The following is a 19,167-nucleotide window of genomic DNA, read 5'->3' as shown; positions in this document are numbered from 1 at the left end:
TGTTTACATTTTTGTAGAGACAGGTCTTGCCACATTGCCCAGGCTGGTCTCAAACTTCTGGCTCAAGTGATCCTTTAACCTCGGCCTCCCAAAGTGCTGGGATTACAGGCATAAGCCACCATGCCTGGCCCATTCCTTCATCCTTCTATGAATGATGATGGATCTGGGCAAATATAGCCTTACACCCTTGCCCATCTGCCTGCTCTCACATTTGTGAAATAATTCACCAGGTTGAGCATATAGTTGGACTGCTTGGAGCAGAGGGAAGAACACACAGGGATCAGACCCTGACCTTATTAGCACAGCATGATCATCATGCCTGGCATAATCCAGTCATAGTGGTGCCCAGCTGGAGAAGTTTCTGTCTTTCCTGTAGGAGAAAGATCAGTAGAGGCCAGTGCATCTGCTCTCTGACTCTGCTACCAAGCAATTCAAGCAGTAGAGTCTGTTTACAGGGTAAGAAAAATACATTTGTCTGGCACACAATCCCTGAAAGAACTTTTTGCATTGAAATAGGAATTTGAATTATAGTCAGAATACTAATTCCCTTTCAGGTTTCTCATGCCAACAGTCATGTTGTCAGTGAAATTTAAATGTGAGAAAAATGCCTTTATGGACTGCCAGATTGTTTGGCAAATGATTTAGGTCTATTTGGTTTATTTGTGATGCAGTGATTTTTGTTAACGTTTTAATATGGAAAATAAAGAATGAAGTTTTGCTGTATACATGGGTTTTATTTCTCCAAAAATAACATTCTTAGTCCTACCTCATCTTTCTTCTTAAATTTAAAATGTTAATGTACAGATGTATGCTATATAGCATATATTTGCTTGTCTGCTTTCTTTTTCACACATAAATCAATATAGGTTCTTTCTCATTTGTGGCTTTTTACTCTTATTTTCTGTTGATCTGGAAATAATATGGTGTGTTCATTTGTAATAACTCCTGGAAATTTGTTTTCTCTGCCTTAGCAGAGAAATTAACCCCTAAAGAGAATTCAGATTGAATACATTCTGTAGACGTTATTCTAGGTTTAAATTATGTCAAGTTGTAATAAGAGTTTGGGCTTAATTTTACATGTTATTGTCTTTTGGCATTTCAGTCAAGTTTTATCCTTTTCAAAAGCAGCACCCAGAGTGACAGCATTAAAGTGGCCTGGGTGCCCATGGGACTCACCCTCCATACACCACCCAGGCCCTTCTACCTTCCAGAGGGGTAGCACCTGCTCCACAGAGGCGAGTCCACAATTCACGGTCCAGTCCTCAAACTGAGATGTCTGCCTCTCTAGCTTCTTAATCCTTGCAGCTAATGATCATGCCCCAATTCTTCCCAATAAATTCCAGTTCTGTTTTGAATGAAGATGTTCAAAATGAAAAAAAAAAAAAAAGCCATTTCCCATGCTGCATGCTCTATCAGAAAGACTTCTATCCTCAAAGTTGGTAGGAAGTCACTCTTCAGACTTCTGAGGTTTATCGAGCCTGGCTCATAATTGTTGTTGAATTGTTTTCCATAGGTGCATCTCTCAATCCTTTAGTCTTCTTTGTAGCTGGCCTCTGACCCACGCCTCTGATTTCAGTTCCTACAATTATGGATCCAAGCACCAGTCTCATTGGTGTCTGATCAGAACTAAACAGAAAAGAATTACTTTAACAGCAATTGAAGTCATCTCTGGATGCTTTCAACATATCAAAAAAAAAAAAAAAAAAAAAGTCAGCGAAGAGCCAGGGTTTGTCTCTAATTAGCTGTGTAATCGTGAAGCCTCATTTGCTGTTATCATTGATCTTAGGAGGCCATGGGTAACTTTGTGCCTTGTAAAGTTTGATATTGTATAATCTCATACAGAAATGTGAGGTCACTAAATTCACACGTGAAAGTACACTAGGCTGTCTGAGGCCTTCGTCTGAGTGTCATCATTTCCCAAATGCCAGGCAAATAGGCTTAATATTTTTCACCATTTTAACCACTTTTGAGACAGTACTGGCCCACTCAAAATTACTTTTGATATTTAGAGACTCCATTTGGATGTACTATCATCCCACTATGGTTTTAGAATTATTTAAGATGAAATACTATTGTAAAAGAAACTAATAAGTAAATTGGACCCACTTATAAAGAGAAATGTATATCATTATTAATAGTAGTACTATTTCAGGTCAAATCAAGAAGCTTTTCCAGGCCAGGCGTGGTGGTTCTCGCCTATAATCCCAGCAATTTCAGAGGCCAAGTCAGGTGGATCATTTGAGGTCAGGAGTTCGAGACCAGCCTGGCCAACATTGTGAAATCCCATTTCTACTAAAAATACAAAAATTAGCCCGGCATGGTGGCACACGCCTGTAATCTTCAGCGACTTAAGAGGCTGAGGCAGGAGAATTGCCTGAATCTGGGAGGCGGAGGTTGCAGTGAGCCGAGATCACACCATTGCACTCCAGCCTGGGCAAAAGAGCAAGACTCCATGTCAAAAAAAAAAAATAAATAAATAAAAAGAAATTTTAAAAAAGGGAAGCTTTTCCAAAGTTGACACCCTTTCTCTGGCATCTTCTCCCTGGCTTTCCCCTGCTCTTCCAAGAGACAGCCATTGTATCCTCTTGTTGCACATCTGTTGCACAGCCAGCTATGTGCTTGCTCTCTCTATGGCATACATGATGAGATGCTGCAGCAGCTTCTAGTTCTCTAGCATCTGATTTCTACATTTTCATTTCCCTTTTTCTTTCTATCTATTTTAGGGACTTCATCACCAGACATAATACTTATTGATTCTTATCACTCAAAGTAGTGTGAGATATGGGAATCTGCTTTAATCTTGAAACATCCGTATAATTCACTAGGCCCTTTGTTTCCATGAGGATCAAAACAATCATAAAAATAAGAATGTGCAGAAGACCTTAAAGAAATCAGCAAGCATAATCAGATGATAGTCATGATAAGAATTTAATTGCGTATTTCATCTTTGCATTCTGTTCTCCTTTTATGTAAGGAGGCATGGAGAGAGAAAATGAGAACATGTGGATTCTGGCTGATCCTGAAGGACAAATATCTTTATTTTCTCTTCTCCCCTGGGAGTAGGATGAGCAAGAAACAATGTTCCACTGAGCAATCCAGTTTTGTCTTAACAGACACTTTCTATTGGGATCTGACAGGCTCGCTTCGATTTTTTACTCTTATTAACACAATCAATAATGATGATGCTGCCTCTAGAATTTCATACTTTACAGAGAACTTTTCTCATTTATGGCTTGCATTTCAACTCACTATTAGGTATTGATTTCATTTTGGAAATCAGGAAACATGCACAGAGAGGTTAGATGATATTTCTGAAGATACTCTGCATGTGAGTCTTAGAACCAGGGTAGGAACCCAGGTGTTCTAACTCCAAAGCCCTTTCTTTATGCCACACATTGCTGTTACTGACTACAAAAGCAGAGGGAGTCTCACTTATTTAGCACTAGTATGCACACTGGGAACCTGCACCAACCTTACCCGTTCCTGGAGCTTACTTCAGCTCACATTGATTTGTTTCTCCTCTGATTTCTCTAGCACTTACATCATACAATAAACACTTCACACACAACCAGCCTCTCAGATTGCTTTATGTACTTCATTTTGCCAGTTTATGGGAAATACAAATTTTCTGATTTCAAGGTTGTATCTCGTAGATATTTACTTTGTATTTTTCTCAGTACACCACACAATGCTAAGAATATAGATATTCAATGTTTGGTTGGTTTTCATTAAGAAGTTAGGTTAAGAATATTGATTAAACAACGTAATTTTTGCTTTGTATCAATTTTGAGTCCAAACATCAATTTCGAGTCTAAACATCAATTTCACCTAGGCACTAAATTGTCTGGGATAAGTTAATAACTACTTTTATTATTGGCTTAAAATGGTCTACAAAAATAAAAAAAAAAATAGCCATTTGATAGATTTTTTTTTTTTTTTCCCTTGAGACAGTCTCGCTCTGTCACCCAGGCTGGAGTGCAGTGAAGCGATCTCAGCTCACTTCAACCTCTGCCTCCCGGATTCAAGTGATTCTCCTGCCTCAGTCTCCCAAGTAGCTGGGATTACAGGCATGCACCATGATGTCCAGCTAATTTTTGTATTTTTAGTAGAGACAGGGTTTCACCATGTTAGCCAGGCTGATCTCGAACTCCTGACCTCCAATGATCCACCCATCTCAGCCTCCCAAAAGTGCTGGGATTATAGGCATAAGCCACCATGCCTGACCGAGAATATTTTTATTTTTGTTTTTGAAGATATATGTGGGTTCTTTTGAACATGAAAACACGAGGCCAAATGGGTGAGAGGAGTGTAGTCAATGAAGAAGACAAAGATAAGAAAACTTAGGGACAGACTGGGAAACACAGCCGAATTCTGACATGAAGGGATCAAAAACAAAAGAATAAACACACATACAAAGTATAAATGTAAATATAAAATTGGATAGTGATCTTGGGGCCAAATAAAAAGTAGCCTAAGAAATTTGGACTTTATTCTATGGCGAATAGGAAGACATAGACTGTGTTTGAACAGGAGTGAGTGGTAGTACAAATGGTGACGGAGGTAGTGGGGTCATCTCTAAACTTCAATACTTCAGGGGCCAGTCAACATAAAGACAGCCAGATAAGAGTACAAAAGGGGCAGCTGCTACTAGTTGTAGTCCTCCATGGCCACACAGCAATGCAGGCACCATTTTTACCATCTCTTGAAATTTTTCAAAACAAATTAGAAATCTGGGCTTTTGTGTAAAAAAATTCACATTTTAAAATGTTAGCTTAAGGAATTTTAAACACGATGTTAATCAAACAGAGCACTTCTGTGAGGCAGATACCAGTCTGTGATCTTGACCTACATGAGTAACACAGTCACTTTTCAAAATAGGTAACTAAAGAAAGCTGGTGAGAATCAGGGCAAGAACTGCACATGGCAGAGAAATATTCTTATTTTAGAGTCAAACTCACTGGTTTTATTTTAAAATGAACATGTTTACAGTGTGTAAATCAGCTGAGCTTTAGAACTTTTGCAATATTCTTCAACTCTTTAGAATTGACAATGGTAATATAACAACAATCTTTAAAATACATCAGAAATTATGAACTTGCTTGATAAACCCTCACCTGGCTTTAAACTTGAACTAAACAGGTTCTAGAGGACTTTTGAGCCAACAATTAATTAAGTATTCATTGATAAAACACAGGCATAAACCAGGACATTCTTGGGCAAACTAGGACGTATGGTTACCCTGTCTACTTACGTATAGTTGGAATTCTAAAATAAACGCATTTTAAAAATGAAGTTAAAGTAGCTTGAAGGGTTAATAACTGAAATTTTCTTCTAGAATTGTTACAAGACAATAATCCTCAAAATTGGGAAGCACAGTGATTCCCCCAGCAGCACATGGAAAAGAAATGTAAATGTAGCCACATCACAGTGAAACTACAGAATACCAAAGATGAAAGGAAACTCCTAAAAGTAGCTTCAGAGTAAAGATAGTTCATATGTTGGGGACAAATGAAAAAGAGCCTAAGAAACTTGGACTTTATTTCCTAGCCAATGGGAAGACATAGCATGGTTTCGAACAAGAGGTGAATGGTAGTATGGATGGTGATGGAGGTCATGGGTCTTTATTGCAATAAGGATAGTGATTAAAATGGAACAATAATTAGACTTATAGCAGACTTTTCAATGGTATCAACTGAAACCAAGACAATGGAATAATGTGATAAAGTGAAGATAGACTATAACTAGAATTATATACCCAGCCAAACATTATTCATAAATAAAGGTTAAACAAAAGTATATTTGGACATACAAAAGGAGTATTTGTTACCGGCAGACCTTCCCCAATGGGATTTCTAAAAAAGTGCACTTCAAAAACAAAAAGGGACAATTTGAGATGCAAGAAAAACTTGTGAGCAGAGAAACTGGAAAACATGTGGATAAATACAAATAAATAATGTCTGTGTTAAAAAGTGCCTGACTTAGGGAGTAAAAAATCAAGGTAGTTTGAAATATAGAACATTGTACAACATTATGATTTAAGATAGGAATGGATGACTGAAGCCAAGTATTTGAATTTTGGAAAATGAAGTTAAAGATATTGATTGCTTATTTTAAATATAAATTTTAACATTTTGATAATCAATTTATTATAGGCATAACTTCCAAATTAATAAAGAGATGCATGAGATTAGACAAAATAGAAAATTTTCAACCAAAGAGGAAGCAGGATGTGAAAAAAAGAAACATAATATAATCAGGTCAAATGTCATAGAATAATATAATAAATATACAAATAAATATAGTGGTTATTATAGAAAATATTAGTGGGTCAATTTCCTGACAAAAGCCTGTGATCCCAGCACTTTGGGAGGCCGAGACGGGCGGATCACGAGGTCAGGAGATCGAGACCATCCTGGCTAACCCGGTGAAACCCCGTCTCTACTAAAAAATACAAAAAACTAGCCGGGCGAGGTGGCGGGCGCCTGTAGTCCCAGCTACTTGGGAGGCTGAGGCAGGAGAATGGCATAAACCCGGGAGGCGGAGCTTGCAGTGAGCTGAGATCCGGCCACTGCACTCCAGCCTGGGTGATAGAGCGAGACTCCATCTCAAAAAAAAAAAAAAAAAAAATGTATTCTGATCCACTATATCAAAAATACCATGAGAAAGAAAAATATATTTTAATTTAGAGCTGAAAAGGACTTAGAAAAGGTAGTTTCTCATTTATAAATGAGAAAATCAAAGCCTAGAGAGGCCAATGAGATAACCAAGGTGACTTTTCTAACAATTACCAGAGATTCAACCAGAACCCAGGTTTCCTGGCTTCCAATACTATATGATCTATTAAATTATACTTTTGTCTTCTTTTCCTCAAAAATGTATTTAATTCCACAGGCTGAATTTCCTGTGCATCTTTTTTTTTTTCTTTCTGAAGATACAACTAGCCTTGTCTCCAGGACTAAAAGTATTTTTTTTCCTAGAGGGTAGACAAGGCTGTGACTGGTGATAAGAATAAAAATGTTGCAATAAAGAAAAATCTTAGGTGATTTTTTTTTCTTTTGCCTTGACCTAAGCTTAAGCAAAGATAATTTCTTGTCTAATTACATCTTTAAAAGTATGCACGGGAATTAATGAAGGAAGAGGAAGAAGAATATTGGATAGGTCAAACATTTTCAGCTTGTTAAAATTTGTGAGTTTTGATGTTGTGATTAAAGATTTTAAGTGCTGGTGACACACTAGATTTTGGAGAATTTCATTGACTTTAGTTTTTTGCACAAGTTAAATTTGAGATATCTGTGTATCCCATGATGAAAATATGGTTCTGGAATACAGAAGTGTAATCAAGGTTTCCTAGTAAGTGGAGCTATTATGTTTATAGATTACATTTGAAACTGTGAAGACAGTGTAGTATCTGGTAACATCATACAAGACGATGAGACAGAATGAAGATCAGAAGCCTGTATAGCACCTTTAAGAGGTGAGCAGAAAGCAAAGCTTGCCAATCAGGAAAAGGAGCCTGCCAAGTGAAGAAGAAAACTTAAAGAGACTAAAGAATCAGGAGAGAGTCATGCCCTGGAAGAGTTAATTTAAAGAAATAAGGGGTTATCATCTATACCATGTGTTTTAGCATAGACAAGTAAAATGAGAACCAAAAGTTAAACTGCTGGATATGGCAGTGATGAGGTCATTGATTATTTTAGCATGAACAATTTCAGTAGAGTCTTAGCACTGGACACAGCTACAATTGGTTGAAAAATGAATGGGTTTGAAATAACGAAGCTGAAAAATATCTAAAGCATAGACATGAACAAAGGTTCAAAAGCGAGATGATAACATCAAATAGGGAGCCAGAGTAAAAAAACTATAACCTAAATTCCTCACTATTCAACTTAATACTCAGAAAGAGGACTAGACTTTGGATATATGAGAAAAGCTGGTCTTTGGTATGACCTGTGTCACTTCCCCGTGCTGTGACTTAGAACTGGCACCTCACCTCTTTATCTCTGTTTCATCATCTAAAAAATAGTCTACTACTTACGAATAAATGAATGGCATGATGTATATGAATGTGCATATATGTAACACCCTGTTTAAGTCTACATTCTTGATGTTGTTTTTGTAATACCTTATTGGTAGTTAGCTTGGTAAAAAAGCCTAAACTTGTGGTGTACTTTGATATTAATTTTATCTAAACTCTGTTTTTGATCATGCTCTGCCCAGTCACCTATACTCGTCCCCAAACCATGACTTGAATAGATCTCATAGTATTTCCAGTCATTGTTCTCTTATTAAAAAACAAACAAACAGACAAAAAACTCAACTCAGGCAGAACACAGAGGACTTTTAGGGCAGTGAAACTACTCTATATGATACTATAATTGTGGATTCATGTCATTACAAATTTCTGCAAAACCACAGGATGTAAAGCACCATGAGGGAACCCTAATGTAAACTATGGACTTTGGGTGATAATGATGTGTTAATGTAGGTTCATCAGTTGTAACAAATGCACCACTTTGGTGGGGGACATTGATAGAGGAGGAGCTATGCATGTGTGGGGCTAGGGTGTTTATAAGATATCTCCGTACTTTGTTCAGTTTTGCTGTGAAACTAAAACTGCTTTTAGAAAAGTTGATTATTAAGACAGAAAGAAATCTCAGTGCTGTTGAGCCCAGTTTAAAAAGGCAAAATTGTCGTATCCAGTTTAACAATAATATTCTTCCCTTACCATAAATCTGACTACATTCCCAGGGACTGGTAGTACAATCAAAAGAGCAGTTTGATCCTCCCTTTCTGTCCCTTCTTTTTGTAGTTCTTGCTGTTTCAAAATCAGGGATGAAGAAGAGCTGGGAGATGAAGAGAGGGCAGATGAGTGTACATAACCTGATGTGCAATTACAATTCTTTCTTGGCTTCTTCAGTGAAGCCTGTCCTGCCACCCACTGGACAAGCTTCCATGTGACAGATATCTGAATGCTGGTTCCCTTATGGAGGACCTTCAGGGAGCCTGTTAGGGCTCTCTCACCGCATAGTGCCGTGACGTGGAAGAGTTGCTCACATTCCTTCTCCTTTAAAATTTCTTCAGCTCCTTTCTGCCCCTGTTAATACACATCATAGCTCTCCATACCTCATCCAGGAGACAGCTCTCTTGGAGATGGCTTAATGGCAAAATGTGTCAAGTGCAGCTACCTGCTGTAGTGTTTACTGATCCATGGGAAACTCACATAATATAGTCATGCTAACCTGTGAGAAATCAGGCTTTTCCACTGCCTCCCCTTCCTCAACCCTGCTCTCTCTCTCCAGGTATCAAGTACTCTTGCACAAAAGCAGATCAAAATTTCATTGTTTAAGCAGATACTATTCAATGAGCCCAATCGGCACATGGCTTTGTGTGTATGAAAGTGCCCAACCCTTTATAAAGAGTCTGGTTTGAGTCTTAGTTGCCTATTTTAGGGCAAGAGTAAAAGTCCCATTCAAAAGCCTGTTATCCTTTAAAACGCAATGCATTTGATCTTATGCAAGCGTTTCTTATTGTGTTCTGTGAAGAAAAACCATTCTCAACCTTGACTATGAGCTGTAAGCTGCCTGAATTTATCTATTTATCCTGCAGGTTTTGAAAAAATTTGGTGTAATCAAAATCCCACTGGGAAGAAGTATGTCAAAAAGATTAATTAGAAGGAAAGCAAAAATGGTGTCTTCTCCTGCCTTTGTGTTAAACATTCTTAGAAAACAAGCACTGAAATAAAATAAGTAAAGATGCCTTTATATACTTTCGGTTGTAAATTTTATTAAGGTCTTGAAGAGAGTTCTGAGTGTTTACTGAAAACCATCTCCAACTTTCATGAGCAGAAACGTACAATTGGTAGATATGTCAGGGTATTACTGACAATGGAGTCAAAGGCCCCCTATAAAAAAAGCTATCTATGGCTTTTCCTCTCTTCCAGGAAAGATGAATTGCCATGGTAACACTGCCATGAAATAATAGGTCAGGTTTTATCCTTCTGCCTCAGGCTTATTCTATTAGGTTTTACTTAGAAGTAGATGCCATTGTAAAATGAATGTTTTTGGTATTACAAAACTAAACATCATGACAAGAAAAATCTGATCAATAAAATCTGCTGGTATGAAAAGGATGGACAAAGGACAATAAGTAGGGAGTTAAACTGATTGAAGAACTATTTAGCGGCTGTTTTATTAGTACTCTTCTAAAATGTGGGCTTGTTTCACAGATGCTTGTATAACTGAATGTGCATAAATGAAGCCAGGCTGACTGCACAAGATCAGTTGGAAAAAGTGGTTTGTAAATTTTGTTTTAATAGAAGATTAACTGCTCTAAGGAAAAAGTTGCTATTTCATTCCAAAAATAAATATGCAACAAGAAAGCATAAAATATTTAAGCTTCCTATTTTTGTTACATTTTTAAAAGACAAATTCAATACTGTTTTGTGCCTATTTATGGAAATTTCTAAAAATGCAACTTGGGGGCAAGTATTAATGACATTATACAAACAACATGGTGTGTAATAATTGAAATTGTTTCTGTTGTTTCTGTTGTTTGCGGGAGTTGTGTCTCGGTATATACATCATGACTTTACATTTTCGTGGAACAGTATCTCAATCATTTTGGGATGAAATTCCAACAGAAAGTAATATATAATTTTTGTCACATCAAGCAACATTGCTCTGTCCTTCTAATAGGACATATATTAGAATAAGAGATGGAGAAATAGATAGATACCTAGTTTTTAAAGTAACAAGGTATATCAAACCAACTTTTTTGAAGAGGTTCATTTGATGTAAGTTAAATGTAGAATATGGTAGTGGATTTTAGCATAACATCTTTCCTGAATTCACACAGTGAGACTATGTTTGACTTCTCCATAGACCACCTTGAATTTTCTGTAGTTTTTTCTTCTGTAAAGTACTAACAGTGTGTGTGGGTAGCTCTGAGATTTATATTGCCTTCAGTCTGATCATGAAGATTGCAAAGTGGGGTCAGTGACTGTGCTAGTTTCCTAGGGCTAATGTAACAAAGAGGCACAAATTGGGCGGCTTAACACAGCAGAAATTTATTGTCTCACAGTTCCAGAGGCTGGAAGTTCTAAATTAAGGTGTCAGCAGTGCCATGCTGTCTCTAAGGCTCTAGGGAAGAATCCAATTCTTGGCAGTCCTTGTCTTATAGATTCATCAGGCCGGTCTCTGCCTCTGCCTTTACATAGCTTTCTCCTCTGAGTGTTATGTCTCTAAAGTGTTACGTATGTAAAGATTAGGGCCCATTTTAATCCAAAGTGACCTACCCAGTGGGTACAGGGTATGCTGCTCTGGTGATGGGTGAACCAAAATCTCAGAAATAACCACTAAACAACTTAATTCATGTAACCAAACACCACCTGTTCCCCCAAAAACCTACTGAAATAATTTTAAAAAAGAAGACCTCATTTAACTTGGTTACACCTGCAATGACCCTTTTTCTAAATAAAGTCACATTCATAGGTTCTGGGGTGAGGAATTCAATGTATCTTTCTGAGAGACAATACAGCCAACAGCAGAAACTGAATCAAGGGATTTCAACACTAAATAAATTGTCTCTATTACAGTTTTAAATTGCTATGCTGTCTAGTTCTTTAGGAAAATAAATGGTAATATTATTTGAGTTATGTTTCATTACTAATAGTTACTCTCATTTTTTCTTTCCATTCAACTTTAAATTTTTGTAGATATACAGAGAATATGGTATTCCTAATGAAATGCTCTCAATGTGTAGAATTTTAAAATGTACAAATATGATTAGAATAGGTAAAATAAGTTTAATATATACCTATCATAGTTCCTAACTTGTAATAGGTGTTCACTAAATGTTTATTGAATGAATCAATCAGTGTTAACATTAAACTATACTGAGCATAATTTAATCTGTCTTTAATGATTCAAAACAATTTCTTTGGGCAAAAGGTAACTAGGTATGAATTAAGAGATCCCCACTTGCTTGAGTGCTCAATGACTAAGTATTTATTCTATTTTACTTCTTTATGTCCATTTGGAAACTCATTAGGTAAAGCATGTTTTTTTTTTTTGGTCTTGGATTACACTGTTCCCATCCCCCATTTCTTTTGACTTCCCCTTTTGGGTTATCACATATTCTTTTCTATAGCTTAATTAAAGTACTTTTGTTAAACAATTAACACCAACGTTTTTTGATTTGGTTTCTCCACCTATAAAATTGTCTACTCTATCATGTATCAGGATTGTCTGTCCTTTGATCTATTTTTCTCTGTCTAGGTATCCAATAAATGTATTTTGATCGTGGTTATATTATTTGAGTTATATTTCTTTACTAACAGTTACTCCCATTTTTCCCTTTAATTAAATACAAAGAGAAGTAACCACTAAAACAAAAAACAAACTGCAGTACAACTCTTACCTTACCAATGACTGCTATTTCCTCAATTTTAAAACTGAATGTTATTTCTGCATGACCTCAGAAGGTTTTAAGAATTCAGTACATACAGTTTTAAAAAAGAAAGATTTCATTAGAAAACAAAATTCTAAGGCAGAAACAGAGTGCCAAAATTCAAACCGAAAAAGTTTTAAGCTACTACTTATCAAGCTGTGAATGTTTCCCATTTTATAGGTTTTTCTTGACAGATATTCAAGTATTTGTTAATCAAACTTGCCATTAATGCCAAAATTCTCCTAAAAACATGATTGGGAAATCAAAATATTTAAGCTAACTGAAATGTTTTTTTTGTTTTGTTTTGTTTTGTTTTTTAAGGAAAATGAAAGCTATCACTCATGGAAGAAAGTTTTTATTTTTTAATCACATTTTTATCCCTAATTTTCTCTCTGATATTTCCAGTCATGTTTTTCAGTCATCAGAAGCCTAAATTTATGGAAAATCAAGTATGTCCAGTTATTAGTGTCAGTTAGGGAGAGGAACAACACAAAGCCAGGATTTTGAGCCAGCTTCCTGGGCAAATTGGGGAGAAATACCATTTTAGTCAGTTACCTGAGACTGTTCAAGTTTAATTACATTAGTGGCACTTGACATTATAAAATGTTTTTTTCTTTCAGATGTAAACTTCTTCCATCATTAGTAAATGTCAATTATAATGAAGTGTTTTTCCCAGTTCCTTTTTTTCCTGATATAACAGAAGAAAATGCTAATGAGTTTGTAATCCTGAAATTGTTTTCAAAGCCAAAACAAAGTCAGCTTGGTGTCTGTTTATTAGCTTAATTTTATTCTCTGTATCTGGAGAATAAATTTTCTCATTTTATTTCTTACTGTACTTTCCCTACTTGTGCAATTTCTTATTCTCCCTGAGAGCTTTTAAATGATAAATATTACCAATTAGATTGTATTTCTGGGTTCAAATCAGAATGATGTTGAAGATCTTACCCCTTGCTGTGACTCAAGTACTACTGAAAGCTTCTATTTTTTTTTTTCTTGAAAGCTGGTTTTTCCCTCTCTCATTTTTGATTTTGATACATAATGGCTATTCAACCCTGTGGTTTCTAACAGTTTCCTGTAGCATTTCAATCAGAATATAATGGTGACTTGATTTCTTCTCTCTCAAAGATTAAATATACCCACAATATGAAATCGATGCATTTTATAACAATAGAACAAGTTTATTTACTGTCAAAATGAAATTAACATCTTACGAAAAGGGGACAGCATCACTGGAAGAGGTCAAGAAGGAAGAGAGACATAAAGTCAGTTTTCCAACACAACATTACTCAGTGTCTGTGCTGAAAACATGCTTGACAGAAAAGGTCTGCATCACCTTTTAGCAGTGTCTTGGTATACAGGTTGTTTTCCCCTACTGAGAAATTAGGGGGAAGCTGTCTATTGCAGTGCAGAGAAGGCAGCAGGCATGGGGTTCCAACCTGTAAGAATGCTTTGTAATCAATGCCAAAAAAAAAAGTATGACCAAGAGAAAAAGAAAGCCGTTTAAAGTTACTTTAAAATAGCCAAAATAAAAACGGTAAATTACATTTATGGATAATATGTTCTGGAAAATATGAACCCAAGCCAAATATGGAAAATTTTTAAAATAGACTAGTTATAACTAGTTATGCTCCCCCAGAAATCTTACACATGTCACAAAAGCTTTGCTCATTCTTTGCGTTTTAAACAGTCTTGAAGTTTGATTCTGGTATTTTATCCATGTTATCTAATTTTCTTCTTTGTTTCACAGTTGGATATACTGCTAACTGAATTAAATCCAATGAATATATAAGAATATCCAAATAAGTTCAAGATTTGCTTCTTTCTGCCTAATTTGTATATTTGTCCCAATGAGCTACACTTTACAACATCTATGTTTATCCCTAGCATCTACATTTTTATTTCAAAATATTTATAAAATAGTAAGCAAAGTACAGTAAAATATTCAAATAGTGGCCAAGTAATTTCTATCATATAGTCATGCAATTATGCAGCATTGCATTTTTATTATTATGGCTGGGATTCGATTCTTTTTATAAATTCATTCGTCATTTATATGCCTTTTCATAAATAATTTTTACTATTAGGATCACGAGGTCAGGAGATCGAGACCATCCTGGCTAACACGGTGAAACCCCGTCTCTACCGAAAACAAAAAAAATTAGCCGGGCGTGGTTGCGGCGCCTGTAGTCCCAGCTATTCGAGAGGCTGAAGCAGGAGAATGGCGTGAACCCGGGAGGCGGAGCTTGCAGTGAGCGGAGATGGCGCCACTGCACTCCAGCCTGGGCGACAGAGTGAGACTCCGTCTCAAAAAAAAAAAAAAAAAAAAAAAAAAGAATATTTAACATTTTTAGTGATGTCTTGGTACCATTTTACATATTAAATATATTAACCTTTGATCTCTCTGGTCTAAGGCAAATATACTTCCCAGTTTATCATTTGATGTTCTATCATTTTAATTTTACTTTTTTTGTATTCAAGGGATTGACGGATTTTCATGTGGTGAAATCTACTTTCTTTTTTTGTTTTCTGCCATTGATAGTATGTTCTGAAAGATCTTCCTCACCTGTTTTACATTATTTCTGCTATTTTGAGTACTATAATCTGTTTTCATCCTACTTTTGAAACTTTATTTTCTGTAAAATTACCAAATAAATACCTTCTAGTCAGGTCGGCCTTACCCCTGCTCCAAGAGTAGAATTGTTGGCTTCATAAAAATTCATACTCTTAGATAATTTTCAGTTCCATTTTATATCCTACATTCTTCCAGAATCATTCACTGATTCCCAGCCTCCTTTGATCATTCTTCTCTAAACTTTCAGGAGTCAAATAGGATATAACACAAATTGGGAAAGAGTTGTAGGCAATCTTTAGTTTCACACTGCTGTTCATGGTGGGGTGTAAGCATCTAAGCAGGTACATACCTAAGGGTGAAGAACAGCAAATTCAACATGAGTCCTTCCCAATAGTGACCTTATGAGACATTAATTTCATTTTGATGGTAAAGGAAGCTGTTCCTGTGTGCAACACATTAGTTTTGCCTCCAAAGCCTGTTAAATCTTAGGGGTAGCTGGGATGCACTCTGCATCCAAAGGAGGCCTCTCTGGGATAAGAGAGTCCAGATTGATGTCAGAAAGAATATTGTATTTCTGTCCAAAGTGCTAAGCGTCTAAAGAGAACTAGGAAAGAGAAGTTAGACGCCTATCTCCAGGGAAAGTGGCAAAGAGAGAAACTGAAGAACATTTGAATTATAAGTGATGCCCCAGGTCCTGAGGAGGAAGTTTGAATTGAGGAACATTTACTCTAGTTACACTATAAGGTATATGTGATATATACAGGTCCATTTTGGTGATGTATCTGCCTCTGATTCCCAAATTTGACTGTTATATGCCATCTCTTTTGCAAGTGTCAAACTTCTGTACTTGTAAGCTGCTATCTTTATCTTGTATTAACCTTGCTGTCCTGCATCTAAGGAATAAAAGCTAGTACTTGCCATTTATTGACCAATGTTTGTGTGCTGCTCTCTGTGGGAAGCACTTTACATGAATTACTTCATGGAACCCTAACAAGCATGCTAAATGTTAGAAGGATTTGGTTTACAGAGGTTCAGTAACTTGGCCACATTCCTCAGCTATCTAATGGGAGAGAAGGCCCTCAAATCCGGATATGTCTGACTCAAACATACATACAAAGCAGGTATTTTTATTCCCATTTTAAAATTGAATAAACCAAGACTGAATTGCAAGCTTCTTAAAAGCAGGGACCTTTTTATAAACTTCCTTTTTCCCCCACAGTGGCTTGTACTTAGTAGATAGACAAATGCATAGTGGTGGAGCTAATATATTCCTCTGATCTTAAACTACAATAAAAAGCTCAGATTGTAAATAAATATGATATTTTTATTTGTTTGTTTTCTATAGTCAGATGCCGCTTAATGGAAGTAAACAAATGTCGAAGGTACTTTCAGTGGGTTCTTTACCAAAAAAAAGAGTTTTTCAGAATATTGCAGAACTGCCATATAAAAATCATTAGGACATAAAAGTGGTTTAAAAGAGGTAGCAGCTTATCCTAGATCACAAAGAAAAACATAAAAAAAAAACTCTCTGCACTTTAACTCCATCCTCCCACATTCTGACTTTTTGTTATTACAATTTACATATATTTATATTGCTTATATCTTAACAGATTGTTGTAACTATTGTTGTTTTGATAGATTTGTCTTTTGGGCTTCATACTAGAGTTATGAGGGGATTGCTACCACAATTATAGAGTATTGTTGGTTTGTCTATGCACTTAATTTTACCAGTGGGTTTTATACCTTCAAGTGTCTTCTTTTTGCATATTAATGGAGTGATTTTTCAAACTGAAGAACTCTCTTTAACATTTGTAGATGAGTGTGGTAGTGGTGAATTTTCTCAGTTTTTGTTTGCCTGAGAAAGACTTTATCTCCTTCATAGATAAAGGATATTTTTGCTGGGTACAGTATTCTTGGATGGCAGGTTTTTTCAGCACTTTGAAAATGCAGTCCCACTCTCTCCTGGCCTTTGTGGTTTTCATTGAGAAACCTGTGGTCAGACAAATTGGAGCTCCTTTATATGTTATTTGCTTCTTTGTACTTGCTGCTTTTAGGATTCTCCATTTGTCCTTCACCTTTGAGAGTTTGACTATTACATGCCTTGGGGGAGTCTTATTTGGGTCAAATCTGTTTGGTATTCCCTGACCTTACTACATCTGGTTATTTATCTCTTTCTCAAGCTTTGGAAAGTTTTCTCTTATTATTTCTTTAAATAAGCTTTCTATCCCTTGCTCCTGCTCAACTCTTTTGAACACTAATACTTTTTAGATTTGATCATTTGAAGTACAAATATAGAGTTTGGTAGAAGAAATAAGATATAGTGTTTGATAAATCAGTAGGGTGATTATAATTTACAATAATCGATTGTATGTTTTAAAGTAGCTAGGAGTGAATAATTTGAATGTTTCTGCATAAAGAAAAGACAAATATTTAAAGTGTTGTATATCTAATTATACTGATTTGATCTTTAAAAATTATATAAATATATTAAATTATTACATGTACCCTGAAAATATCTACATCTATTATGTATCAGTAAAAAAATCATTTTGAAAAATCATTAGGGGAAACAAGACTAAAAAAGATAGCTATACACAATGAGTACACTTTAGACTCTATTGTGACTATTTTTGGAATTATTAATCATTTCCCAAAAATGTATTGCCTCATTTCTGAAGATTATCTTTTTTTTTATACTTTAGGACACAGCAGGCCAGGAAAGATACAGGACTATCACCACAGCTTATTATCGTGGAGCCATGGGCTTTATTTTAATGTATGACATTACAAATGAAGAATCCTTCAATGCAGTACAAGATTGGTAAGTTAGAGCAAATACTCTTATTGCTGATAATAATGGTTCTCCAGTCAACTCCTTCTTTCTCCCCAAAGCAGTGACCATACTGCAATGTAATGTATGTGTTTACATTATACTACAATCCCACTTGTGCTTCATTTAAAAACAAATGCTGTTTATGCACAGAAGCATTATTTAGGGATTGATAATAAGTCATTCTGATGATTTTTCTGCAGTTTGTTCATTTCCAGTGCTTTGCATTTTGTCATCATTGCTTCCGTGGAAACTAGTGCATTGCTTTTGATTTTTTAAAATATAAATAATGAATAGTTTGGAAGTTTACTGATCTAAAATAGGGATCGAGAAACTATGGCTCATGGGCCAAATCTGGCCCACTGCTTGTTTAGTAAGTCAACTTTTATTGGAATAAAAGTTGATTGTTGTCTTTGACTGCCTTAACATCACCACAGCAGAGTTAAGTAGTTGCAACAGAAACCATATTGCTGGTAATGCCTAAAATATTTCTGATCTGGCCATTTATGAAAGAAGTTTATGGACCCCTCATCCAAAAGATTTGTTAAACAAGTTATTCAAATTGAAAAATTTTGAAGGACTGAGATACAGGATAAGATAAAACCAAAACCATTTCTGACTCATAGCTGCATCAAACTATCTGAAAATACTTCTGACCCTGATGAGTGTTTACAGTGAGGGTTTATTCCTATGGCTACAGTATCCTGCATTCTGTCCCACCAGCACCTTGAGAGGAGACACTGAAAAGCCAAGGAGAAGGGTTATGAGCTCAAGCACAGGGCTAAAGAGGGCAGTTTGTCTGTGGAAAGAGCAAGAATCTATGTAGGGCTTTGTGTGACATTAGGAGGGAAATGGAGCTCCCAAAATGGAGCTCCCACTGGTGATGACTAGGACTGACTGAAGAAATACCACACTATAACTGTAAATATAATCACAGACTATCTTATGTAAGGAAAACTTTGACAATACGTAGGCAAAAATTTCTTTTTTTGTTTGTTTTCTATGATAATATTATCCAAAATGTTTTTTACATATATATATATATCAGTTCAATGAGGGTCAGATGCTATTAAAAATATTTCCATTTGCTTTTTTTTTTTTTCTATTTTAATTGTTCATCTAGGAAGACTTCTTATTTACACACACACACACACACACACACACACACAGTTACAATGCAAGAAATAATACTATTGGCGATAGCAATTCAAAAGAGAAATACAGGGTTATAAATTAAAAAGACAAGTTTAAGATGTATATGAAAAAATAATTATCTTTCACTGAGGAATACAGAAGATAGCTTAAATAACTATTGTTT

General features: G+C 35.7%; 1 protein-coding gene across 2 annotated transcripts in view; it reads left to right on the top strand.

The window, feature by feature from the left end:
* Nucleotides 1-19,167, top strand: part of RAB3C (RAB3C, member RAS oncogene family) — a 294,161-nt gene that overhangs the window by 128,213 nt on the left and 146,781 nt on the right. For both annotated transcript variants that reach the window (XM_050795510.1, XM_050795509.1), the window contains exon 3: nt 17,722-17,840. In XM_050795510.1, the coding sequence (XP_050651467.1) occupies nt 17,722-17,840 (119 nt within the window). The remainder of the gene's footprint in view (nt 1-17,721; nt 17,841-19,167) is intronic.

Source organism: Macaca thibetana, chromosome 6 (assembly GCF_024542745.1).
Source record: "Macaca thibetana thibetana isolate TM-01 chromosome 6, ASM2454274v1, whole genome shotgun sequence".
NCBI classification, from domain to species: Eukaryota; Metazoa; Chordata; class Mammalia; order Primates; family Cercopithecidae; genus Macaca; species Macaca thibetana.
Note: the sequence above shows the minus strand (reverse complement) of the source record. Positions and strands in the feature narration are given on the sequence as shown.